We start from the raw sequence: 13,129 nt of genomic DNA, 5'->3' as shown, positions 1-13,129 counted from the left end.
TTGTTGTTAACTATAAGGATTTATCACAAAACTTTTGTGATAAATCCTTATAGGTAACAACAAAACACAGTGATATTATCCCTATTCTATTACTACACCTATTAGGAGTATCTACAGGTAAGACATTTTATTGTGTTTTATTAAAGAAATCTCACAAATATAAAAAAATTAATTATCTATTCTCCTTATTTACAATATTCAATAAAAATGCTTTTAGTACCATAAGTAAAAGTATGACGCAATATTTTTTTCGTTCTTTTCACATGACATCATTGACTTAGGAGCGAACCAAATGGCAAATTTATCAGCATTTTAGTCTGTCTTTTGAACATGATTTATTGTAATACAGGATACACTAAAAGAAATATATTCGTTGGCTGTTAATTTCTGTTGCAAGACATATGGATATGATCGGACTTAACATTTGTGAGCGGTGTTTCAACCTCATATTGAATTATTTTGAGGAATTCGCCTGGTTTAATTTTGTACAAAAACATGTTGATGGAGTAGGTCTACAAGTTTATAACTTGCTAACATATTTTCACTTAAAGTTTATATAAATACATAAAATAATATGCATTTATTATTTTCAAATGTTTTTCAGAATTGTGCGATATTTTAAAACAGTTAATGTTAAGTCATTTCCATCTCGTCTTCTTTATCAATGTTTTTGTCACAAAAAGTATGTTCTAAACAAAAATAAGGTTCAGATTGTGATATAATTATTTCTGATAAACCTGCTTGCACCCTTTTGAGAACACATACAAGAAGAGCAGACAAGTCACATGCTGGTGACTGCTCCGATTGATCAGTGATCGGACCTTACTTGGGGTGGGTGGGTGCACGTTCATTGCTGCTAACGAAGTGTTAAAAGTTACAGTGGCACGAAATAATAACAAAATAGTAACAATAACATCATTTTTATCTGAAGTTAGTAATTTTGTTGAAAATTATTTATATCGACGTTTCAATATAATGGAAGACACCACAAATGAGGCTAAGTGACAGTATATTAGATGAGTTCTGAGAATTTTATCATAATAAATCCTGGTTGCCCATGACAGCATACATCTACCATCTAATTTATCATAAAAATTAACCAATGGAAAAAACACTTATATGAAAGTTGTATTAGTATTAATTATAGACTAGCATTAAATAGATATATCTTTATGAAAATGTGTAATATTATAATTTTGGTGAATGTTTTTAGAAATGGATCACAGCCTTGTCACCATAATAACATGGACCCGAGATCAACATCATGAGCTCTTGGTTGATACCGCTGCAGCTGTTCTCTGCTCACTGAAGGAATATCTTCTTCACCGTAAGATACTGTCCACACCATTTGTCAGCATATCTCTTCCTGAAAAAAGCTTGCTGCCCATCAGTGTACCGGAGAATGCTATCTCAGAAGCGAAACCTGAAACAAAGCGATACACGAAACTATTTTCTAAATTCAAAGATTTCCTTGAGAGAACAACCCAGGGAACGAGCTCCCTAGAATCACAGAGAGGAGACTTCAAGCGCTACTCGAGTATCCTCCATTTTCAAACTTCCGCCACTACGACCATGGGTGGTGAAGTTTCATCGATCAAAGATAGCTCTGGATCAGACGTCATCAGTCAGTCTGATGGTGATTCTCAGGCCAAGAGAATCGGTACTGCTTTTGGAAACGTCACATCAGAAAATGATGATGTTCCCAAACAGGAAAAGTCAAAGAAAAGTCTGCAGAGGTCAATTAGTGACTTTACAGGTCACCGACCAGAATTAAGACATACCGACAGACAGCAGACACCAGAGAGTGTTGAGGAAGATATGGAGACTACAGGTATTTGTTATAGCACTGCTACAGATAAACCTTAACAACATCAGCTTTCGCCTTCTGTAAAATCATTTCATTTGCTTAACCAGACTTGCACATTTTAGTAAAGTATTATCTGTTAGTGTTTAATTTGTTTATACTTAAAAGAAGAAACATGCCTGTAAAATTTTTAGTTGTAGCAGTGTTTAATTCTGTTTGCAGGTTGGTATAGTGGACTGTATCCAAATATGGTCATTTAGCAGTGTTTCTCCCAAGCTGAAAATAGTTAAGGACTTTTTGATGTGGGATAGCTTTAACATAAAGACTGAATAAATATCAGTAGATTTTCTAATCATGAGATATTTCTAGATTTCATAAATGCATTATAGAAAGTAGTGCAATACAATCACTAAAGGACCTAACAACCTAAGTTGTTTACGTTAACAACATATTAATTTAATGTCATGACTGAACTCGAGGTGTGTGGCATTAAAAAATGTGTTTATTTTAGATGCTTTTCATGCCCTAATCTTGTAATGAAAAAGTATGAGAAGTGACTTTTCCTTTTCTAGGAGAAAGGGGAGAAGTGTGATCAACATAGGCGAAGTTAACATTTATTAGTACATTTCAGAGTAGTGATTCACATTCATTCAGTAATTTTCTTTTCATCATCACCTGTCCTCAACAAATGCATATTCCCCTAAGGATAGTAGTCTGGTTCGAACATCCCAACAGCCAATGAGATGGCTTAAAATTCTTCTACTGCGTACCCCTTCCTGTTCTGGTCACATGACTGTAACTTCCTTGTTTTTCCTTCGCTCTTATGATTCGAACATCTTTCTGTTTCGCTCCGTCTTAATCTGAGCCATCTGTCGTTTTTCACTTGGTTTATTTGAGACTTTTAATGTGTGGAAAACATTTCTATATGTTGTTACATTATTGTTGTTACAATTATTTTGGTTTTAATCACTTTATTTAAGTTTTGTTTCCTAATTTATTAATTGTCATGCTTGCCGGTCAACAGTCTTCAGTCACCATTTTTAAAATGGAGGCTTCTTGTTTACCGGAATTGTACAGACTCATATTATTTGCTTTATCGTTACAGATTAAGTTACAATGTCAGATATTAGTACATCTCATGTGGTACGTTCTTGTATCAAATGCCGATCTCCGTGTGACATAGACAGGCCTTGACCTTAAGTTTTTTCAGCGGTAGCCCACTGGTCTACCAGGTTATAAATTCTAGTAGCCCTTAGTAAAAATTGGTAGCCCCACAAGTTTAAAAGAAAAGAAAAAAAAAAGAGGAAAAAAGAAAATAATTTATTTTTATTTAAACGTTTTAGGGTGGGTTTTTGTAAATCATGAGCATTATACTGTGAAATATACAATTATTAAAACTGCATGATAACCCTTAATGAACAATATTTTTTTTAGTTTAAATCATTGAACAGAATCTGGGGGAGATACACAAAACTACAACATTAATATGTGACAGAATGAAGTGTCTCATATGTATCATTATAATATTGTGTAAGCCTTCATTACGAGATTAGGCCTAAAAAAAAAAATAATAGCTACCTACCTACCCACATTTGAAACTACTGGTCAGAAATGGACAAAACAAAATATTTTTAGGGATGGCCTCAAAAGAGGAGTAAATATGGTATATAAAAAAAATCTAACCACCACCAAAAAACCGACCTATTCTATCTGCATTAACTTGGTTAGTACAATTCCAGAAATACATAATAGTATTTATTATTATTATTATTAGTAGTAGTAGTAGTAGTATTTATTGGTTTTAGACCTAATCTCGAAATGAAGGCTTACAAAATATTATTGAAACACTTTATACGGTTTTCATGAGTACAACTATCTACTAATCGTATGATCTTCAGATCGATATTGCATATTTTAATACTTCAAATGCTGCAACTATGTTTAATAGGTATAATTTTGAAGAATCTTAACAAAACTTGCCTTTATTCCAAAACAATGGCAGTTTTTATTGATGACAATAAACTTGTAAATGCCGTAAGCCAATTAACCGAGACGGGGGATCACCATGTGTGTTTGTTTTATCACATGACAAGGTCAGTTGTCATTTTGAGCAAGGTTATCACGCAAAGCCATAGTAAACGATAAAAGAGATTTCATTAAAATTAATTTGTAAGAAAGATTAATATTTTTAACATTGGAAATATTCGTCAATTTATACATTTATTTAACATAGTAATAGGTATTAATTGTGTAAACAATAATTTGACCATTTGCATAGGTAGCCTAGAAGGAAATAAACCGCTTTTGAATTATCGTTTAGTTTAGACTTTAGCTGGCAGCAAATAGTCTTGATCATACAAAGCGTTTGTTATAAGTAGGCGTAAAAACAACGGACCGTGTTGTTGATTGTTATAAATGACTACGAATAGTTAACCCATGACCCAAATGAAAATTCCATGACCTGTACGAACCAGGTATATCTGGCCACTGCATTACATCAAATTATTTGTTTTGGTCCGCTATTTTAAAAATAAATATTGTACCACTGGCAAATATACTCCTTTATTTCACTGAATCGTATTGCGCAACTGCCACCTGTGGGTCACACTAGGGGAGCAATTAACAGTTACAGGACTCCTGGCAGCAGAGAGTGCACACATGAAAGGTGGAATTTCAGACACCGACGTCTTAAACGTCTTGTTGATTGTGGAGTGACTGGACATGCCAAAACATTTGGTAGCCCGGCGGACTACCGGGGTTAGACAACTGGTAGACTGAGTGAGAAATCGGTAGCTAAAATACCCCGGGCTACCGCTAAGGTCGAGCCCTGATGGATGAAAGATGTGTCTTGTACTTGCCTTTGGGTACAACGCCTATCTCCGTGTCCTAGCCCAGTGGGCTAAGAATGCCAAGTCAGTGACAGCTCACATCACGGGCCTCTTGCCTGGTGGTTGTGTACGAGTTACTGTCTTTGCTGTCTCACCCTCCAGCTTGAATACGAAAGGGTCTGGTTCCAAAGATTGCGACCAACGCAGCACTTGAAAATCTGGTTAGACCGACTCGGGAAGCATGCCTCAACAGTCGAGGTTCCTTGATTGGACCATCACGGCTATGGACACTTCGCAACATTGTCTGCTGTACATCTTGTCCTACTTGAATGTTTTCCTGGCTGCCCTGGCTTTCAGGTGAAGGATGTAAAAGGCTACGCTCTATTTCTGCAGTCGGCCAAGATAATAGCCTATATGATGTCCATGATAACATCGATGTCCACCATCCTCAATATCAATGCCAGGCGTGTCTCCAGCAGACTACGCTAGATAAGAGCCACAAGAAGATGTTGCTGTCACAACCTTGGTCTGCCTCCAAGCTCTTTGCCGGGAAGGTCTCCGACGTCATTGTCAACAGTAAGAAAGCTCAACAGTCAACGGCTACTGTGAAGGTGCTGCAACTGATCTCAATGTTGGAGTCTTCGATAAGGCAAAAATACCTTCATGCAGCTTCAAGCTTCAACCCTTTCGGAGAACCAACACGAACCGCAAGTCTGCTGGAACCAGAAGTCGACCTATGGGGAAGCCTGCCTGCTATTGATTCCAGGTGGCCAAACCTGGATTGCTTGGACTTGTTTGGCCTTCTCCCGCCCATCGACTTGCTTTTGAACAGCAGTGTGTAATTCACACTTCCGGTGTGCCCAACAGCAGTTGAAACATCCAGGCATATTTGAAGAACTGGGAACTTCTCTCGACATATTTGTAGTTGTGATCCTGAAACATGGTTACCGTTTGCAATTATCTTCACATCCCTTGACAACATCTCCAAGGGAAGTCTGCCACTCGTGTCCAGGTCCTACAAGAGACAGTTGACAAACTGATAGAGAAGGGAGCGGTCAGGAAGATACCATTGCATCTCGTCACTCTGGGGTTTTACTCGGACATCTTTCTTGTACCGAAGAAAGACTCAGGCAATCTGAGAATGATTCACAATCTGGCATACTTCAACAAACATCAGGATGGTCATACAACTGGACGATTGACTAGCATTTCCGGAACTCATGTGCCCATCCATCCAGATCATCACAAGTATCTGAGATTCATGCTGCAGGGAGCACACTACAAGTGGATGGTCCTGCCGTTTGGTTTCTCGGTGGCTCCTTGGTTGTTCACCAAGATAACGGACCCCGATCTCTCGGTTCCTCCATCACCAGGGTATATCTTTCTACCCGTACTCATGAAGTGCCAGAGCAAGACAAAGTTAGCGGTTCATGTCGACTTCATACTTAAGTTCTTGCAACGCCTTGGCTGGATTGTTAACCTAGAAAAGTCTCAGTTGCAGCCAACACAGAGCCTTCAGTTCATTGGAGCCCTGCTGCGTACAGATCTGGAAGTAGTAAAAGTTCTCTCTGACAGATGTAACAAGATTCAGTCTGCGGTCTCCACAGTCTTGGCAGACATGACACTTTTAGGCCATCTACAGAAAGACCCCAAATTGATTATTGGCCTTCCTAACAACCTCCTGTCCAGTCTCCAGTGGTGGCAGATTCCGTCGAACATTTTAGGGTCTCTTTGTGGTCATTTCAACCGAGTCACCTTCTGTTCGTTGATGCACCACTGGAATGTTGGTGAGCTCATCTCAACAATTAAACACAGTCTGTCATTCGTGCCAGCAGTTGATCCATATGACTCTCATGGTAGCCACAGACAATGTGACAGCCGCAGCATACATCAGTCGGCAGAGTGGAACACATTCCAACAGCCTGCTCCAGCTCACATATCACCTGTTCGAGTTGGTAGACGCCATTCCGCTGCAGCTCAGAGACCGTCACATTCCAGGGGTGTCGAATGTTCTGCCAGACACGTTGTCCTGACTGGTTTGGTGACAAGACTTTTGTCAGGATAACATTAGTCATAATGCACTGCACATTGGCGACATGTTTCCTCCTAATTGATCTAACAGATCACTGTTTACTAGAAAGAAAAAACAGGGGGATGTTTAGTTCAGTGTTCTGATGGATGCACACAAGGATTGATTGGAGGTTACCTAATACCTGCATCCCTGGTGGCTACACTTGCCCACCCTGTCAGAACCCTTATTGGTGGATGACGGGTTCACGGTTTTAGATGCAACCAAGGGCTCTGTCCTCCATTCCACTGAAGGATGCCACCATCACTGCTGTTGCTACTAACATCACTGTTATGGTCCATTCCAGGCTTCCCAATGGAGATGGATTTACTATGGCTAGCCTATTGTTCCACTGTGTCACATTCCTACCAGTCCATGGGGAGAAGACGAATGCATCTTCGGAGTATGGAACCTGCCACCTTCTTTTGAATGCTGCATTTGTTGAGGACAGGTGTTGTTGAAAAGAAATGGAAAAAACTTGGTGTTTTCTCTTTTATAGATACATCACCTGTACTCAAGGGTTTATACCCCCCAGGCCTCCCTGCTTCCAGTTCTCCGTGCGATTCGCTCGGGGAAAAGAAGGAAGTTACAGTCACATGTATAGAACAGGAAGGTATGCGCAGTAGAAGAATTTTAAGCCATCTCATTGGCTGTTGGGATGTTTGAACCAGACTACTATCCTTAGGGGAATATGCATTTGTTAGGACAGAAAAGAGAAAAACACCTCAAGTTTTATAAAAGAGAAAACACAGTAAATTTTCTCCAATTTCATTATTAAATACTACTACTTCTGGTAATAAAATTGAATCAGAACAACTGAATTTTTCAGTAAGTATATGATAGTATTAAGTAATTGATGATTTAATATTAAAATGAAAGTAATAATTTGCATTTACTGGCATTACTGAAATAAATCTGATCAAGAAATAAACAACACATAACTGGTCACTGCAAACAGTGAGACATACATAAAACAGGAGACCAACAAGGTGTTTAGTGAGCCATGACACTAAACAAGTTGGTGTCTTGACGTCTGTTGTGTGATTTTGTTTTTAAAATCTGATTATTATGACGACTTCGAATTCTCACTACTGCTAATAACTTGGTGACTTGAGCTGACTTTTCGCTGGCTAGATTAGGGCCTGGTACTTGGCAAAGATTTGGTTATTGACTGTTTTTAAATTGAGAATTTTTGTCTCACTCTGTCAAAGTCAAAAAACAAGATATAGTTATTATTTTTCCTGGTGATGGTATATTAACTATTTACACAGTCATGTAGCTCCAATGTTGTTTTCACATTTAAATGTAGCTCTGTTCCTCACACACTATAAGTCCTAGATCAATGGAATTTGTTTTATAGTTGCATCTAGGAATGTTCATCTCAATGCATGTTTTTTTTTTTTTTTACATTTATTCAAATTGTTTTTGTATTAATTAATTTTTTTGCTTAAATATGCATAGAGATGAATATCAATGGATGTAACTATAAGTGACACTGAATACATTTATGTTGGGCAAGACATTTAATTCTGCAGAATTCTTGTTAGCTTTAATACATGTAGGTAGAACATTTTATAGTAATATGATTGGCTGTTCAGAAGTTTGGACCAGACCAAATGGTGGGGTTTGGAGATTGACATTGAAATTACATTAAGTGTATATTTGTCACACAAACACTTAAAGTTTCTTTACTTTTTTGTTGGGTAAGTTTGGGGGTTTTTTCATGAAAATTAGTAAAATGTTGTTTATTTTAATATATTTTTTAAATATATATTTTTAATTATACATTGTTTTTGTGAGCCAATCCTGATTTTCCTTATTGGGCCATTAAAAAATATAACTATTGAGATGCCAGCATCTGGGTCGTGGGAGATGGCAGCTATATATTAATTCAACTTTCAACTCTCGGGGGAGCCATTGCTTAATCTTTAGAGTGGGTGGGGTGGGGGGGGGGGGGGGGGGGGAGTTTTTCCAACACCTATGAAAATTAAACTTCCAATTTCTCCATTTATTAATCCTGGATCTTCTATTTATTTGTTTAATCACTGTACCTTGACAACAATTACTGATATTTTCTTGGTTTTGCAAATGATTTTCAATACTGAACATTAATTTTCTTTTAGACCCAGTGTATACCAAGTACAAAGTACAGGCAAACCAAGCAGCAGCAGAACTATTGGCACAGGTAATCTTATTGGAGTTGTTTTGTTTTCTTTTAGTTGTATCAGAGATATACCGGTAGGTCAGTGGTAGGGTTCTCACCTGGAGTAGGTTTATAGTTGTATCAGAGATATACCGGTAGGTCAGTGGTAAGGTTCTCACCTGGAGTGTGTTTATAGTTGTATCAGAGATATACCGGTAGGTTAGTGGTAGGGTTCTCACCTGGATTGTGTTTATAGTTGTATCAGGGATATACCGGTAGGTCAGTGGTAGGGTTCTCACCTGGAGTGTGTTTATAGTTGTATCAGAGATATACCGGTAGGTCAGTGGTAGGGTTCTCACCTGGAGTAGGTTTATAGTTGTATCAGAGATATACCGGTAGGTCAGTGGTAGGGTTCTCACCTGGCGTGTCAGAGATATACCGGTAGGTCAGTGGTAGGGTTCTCACCTGGAGTGTCAGAGATATACCGGTAGGTCAGTGGTAGGGTTCTCACCTGGAGTGTCAGAGATATACCGGTAGGTCAGTGGTAGGGTTCTCACCTGGAGTGTCAGAGATATACCGGTAGGTCAGTGGTAGGCTTCTCACCTGGAGTGTCAGAGATATACCGGTAGGTCAGTGGTAGGGTTCTCACCTGGAGTGTGTTTATAGTTGTATCAGAGATATACCGGTAGGTCAGTGGTAGGGTTCTCACCTGGAGTGTCAGAGATATACCGGTAGGTCAGTGGTAGGGTTCTCATCTGGAGTGTGTTTATAGTTGTATCAGAGATATACCGGTAGGTCAGTGGTAGGGTTCTCACCTCGAGTGTCAGAGATATACCGGTAGGTCAGTGGTAGGCTTCTCACCTGGAGTGTCAGAGATATACCGGTAGGTCAGTGGTAGGCTTCTCACCTGGAGTGTCAGAGATATACCGGTAGGTCAGTGGTAGGGTTCTCACCTGGAGTGTCAGAGATATACCAGTAGGTCAGTGGTAGGCTTCTCACCTGGAGTGTCAGAGATATACCGGTAGGTCAGTGGTAGGCTTCTCACCTGGAGTGTCAGAGATATACCAGTAGGTCAGTGGTAGGCTTCTCACCTGGAGTGTCAGAAATATACTGGTAGGTCAGTGGTAGGGTTCTCACCTGGAGTGTCAGAGATATACTGGTAGGTCAGTGGTAGGGTTCTCACCTGGAGTGTGTTTATAGTTGTATCAGAGATATACCGGTAGGTCAGTGGTAGGCTTCTCACCTGGAGTGTCAGAGATATACCGGTAGGTCAGTGGTAGGCTTCTCACCTGGAGTGTCAGAGATATACCAGTAGGTCAGTGGTAGGCTTCTCACCTGGAGTGTCAGAGATATACCGGTAGATCAGTGGTAGGGTTCTCACCTGGAGTGTGTTTATAGTTTTATCAGAGATATACCGGTAGGTCAGTGGTAGGGTTCTCACCTGGAGTGTGTTTATGGTTGTATCAGAGATATTCTGGTAGGTCAGTGGTAGGGTTCTCACCTGGAGTGTGACATGTCATGGGATTGTCCCCCTTCATTGAACAGACCCAGTGTTCCACAAATGAAAATAGGTTGTCCTGTCTGTAGGAACCTTAGAACCCACCTCCCACTCGAAATGTGTTCGTGATATAAAAGACAACTTGCTATTAATTGATAATAAGAGTAAACATGTGATGGAATGGGTTTTCATGTTTTAGTCATTTCTGTTGGTTGTTTGGTGGCTGGGGCTGGGGCTGGAGATGGTCCATTCTTGGAGTTAAAAGTAAAAAAAATAATTTAATATAATATTATATTCAATACAATAACTATAATGACTTTACTGTAATCTTGTTTATTTGTTTCCAGGTTTTACAAGCCTCTAATATCCAGTTAGACAAGTCTCTGGAAGATCAGCTGGAGGCCTCTGGTGGCTGGACGTAAGTGATCGTTGTACTCTGTTGGTTTCTTTCATATGGATTGTGTCCCTTGTTTTATCATGTAAATTTTTTACAGTACATGAACCTACATTGTAGATGGTGCATCATGAAAAAACAAGTTTATCACAGAGACACACGTAAGTTGAAACAAGAACTCGAGTCGAAATATATAAAATTCTGGTCAGATACTATTCAAAACAATGATTCTAAACTCAGAACATACAGTCTATTTAAATCAGAGTTTAAATTAGAAAACTACCTGCTCTGCATACCAAACTTTGAACAACGCAGATAATTTTCTAAAATGAGAATCAGTGCACACAATCTTCATACTGAACTTGGAAGATTCTGTAAACCTGAAAACACTAATTGAACAGAGGACTTATTTTGTTTGTAATTCTCAAGCTGTGGAAGATGAAAAACATTTTATTTTAGACTGCCCTATTTATTATGTTGAAAGGCAACAACTATTTGTTAAGTTAATCTTTATCCTAACCGACCGCAAGCGATTATTTTCGAAATTTCCATTGCCACATTCTAACTGCATGTGCGCGACGCGACAGATTTATATGTTGCGTTGCGTGCAGTTGGATATGGCAGTTGAAATCAATGATTTCTAAAATAATTGCTCGCGTCACTAGCGGCCGGTTAGGATACAGCTTTAAGCTCCTTTTCTGACTTCTCCTGCTCTAAATAGCAATTTACAATTTATATTTATGTTGTCATACAATAATGGTGACATTGAAATTCTTAACCATGTATTAGCATTTATTGATGGCTGTATTTCCAAACGTAAAGTTCTTGTTCCAGCTATCAGTGGGGCAGTAATTTACTTTAATTATTTCCAAGTACTTTGACCATTTTATTTTTATAATATACTTTATTATTACATAGTAATTTTATTCCTACAAATATAATACAAATTTTGTTTCTCGTCTGGCCTGTACATTAATATTGTTATTATTATTAATTGTTGTTGTTGTTGATGTATGTTTGTTTGTTTTTATCTGTTTGCTGATACCAATCTGTTTGGTAATATGCAATAAATTGAATTGAATTGAATTGAATTGGTTATTGGAATATATAACTTTACTAGTTCACCAATTTTATAATCTGTTTTCTCTATTGCTTCTATTGTATTCACTATGCTAAAATTTATAATTTGTTATTTATTAAAGATAAATTCTACATTGATTATTTAAGAAGTGTCTTTTTCTTGTTCTGATTGGTTAACTATAGTGACACTGTCTGCATGTATTCCATTGTAACGTGTATCACTTCTGTAAGTTGGTGGACTAATATTGATTTATCATTTAAAATTTCTGTTTTCCATGATAGATCCATATGATTGTTTTTCTTTAGGTTTTATAGTTTTGACAGTGAAGTTGTGGTTTTAAAACGAAACTTCAAGAATGGAGTTACTGTTCAAAGGTAGGTTAAATTATGGGACCTTTATAGTCCTTCAAACATGACCGTAAAAGGGACTTAGTTTTTGAGTAGGTGGTCACAGAATGGTAGCATTTGTCCTCATGGCAAAAAATGATTATTGGTGTGTTGTGAGTATGAAACCACTTGATGACAGCCATTTTTATGCGCTCATCTATGATGGGTCATATTATGGTATGGCATTGTCCTTCTGTCCGTACGTCCTTCTGTTAACTTTTTCTTGTCTGGACAATATCTTGCATACAGATGCATACAGGATCATCAAACCTCACATGTAGGAACAACTTGGGATGGCGGTGTTCTAAACAACGTTGCTTAGCTCATGCAGGCCCTTCTTCGTGAGTGGAATAACATCCCACAAAGGACCATAAACAACTTGATTGGGTCAGTGGTTAGGAACGTTAGAGCAGCGACTGCAGCTCGGGGTGGGCACACGCACTATTGATTTGGATCAGGCAATGGCGTAGGGTACCCACATTTCAACGTTGTCCATGCAGACGCTGTCTGTGATAACACAACAACACTTGTACAAATTTATTCAGGAATGAAGGCATAACCTAAAAATGCAAACAATGAAATAATAATAAAACATTTGAAATATATACGACACAAGAAAACCTTGCATTTTTTATTGTCAGTATATATATGTATATATCAGGGGTGGGGAAAAATAAAATTGTCAATCAGTCCAACTTGATGTCGTCACTACCAGGGGGTGGGTGGGAAGAAAGGAATTAAAAAAAGAAGAACATTTAAAAGACGATATTTGCCAAATAGGTTTTTTTTAAAATCATAGTGACATTTGTATAGTTTTGTCTTGAATTATGAACGCAAAACGACAAACATGAAAACATGAAACTTTTTTCTTCTTTTTTTTGTCACATCAGTGGAAAAAAACCCCACAAATTGTATATATTTTACATA

The 13,129-nt window shown here is 38.1% G+C and overlaps 1 protein-coding gene across 2 annotated transcripts in view; it reads left to right on the top strand.

The window, feature by feature from the left end:
- Positions 1–13,129, top strand: part of LOC121370654 — a 42,300-nt gene that overhangs the window by 15,153 nt on the left and 14,018 nt on the right. For both annotated transcript variants that reach the window (XM_041496040.1, XM_041496039.1), the window contains exons 6-9: positions 1,214–1,831; positions 8,824–8,885; positions 10,689–10,759; positions 12,122–12,190. In XM_041496040.1, coding sequence (XP_041351974.1) covers positions 1,214–1,831; positions 8,824–8,885; positions 10,689–10,759; positions 12,122–12,190 — 820 coding nt within the window. The remainder of the gene's footprint in view (positions 1–1,213; positions 1,832–8,823; positions 8,886–10,688; positions 10,760–12,121; positions 12,191–13,129) is intronic.

The sequence above is a fragment of the Gigantopelta aegis genome, chromosome 4 (assembly GCF_016097555.1).
Source record: "Gigantopelta aegis isolate Gae_Host chromosome 4, Gae_host_genome, whole genome shotgun sequence".
Taxonomy (NCBI): domain Eukaryota; kingdom Metazoa; phylum Mollusca; class Gastropoda; order Neomphalida; family Peltospiridae; genus Gigantopelta; species Gigantopelta aegis.
The sequence above is the reverse complement of the archived record's forward strand: the minus strand, read 5'-3'. Positions and strand labels throughout refer to the sequence as shown.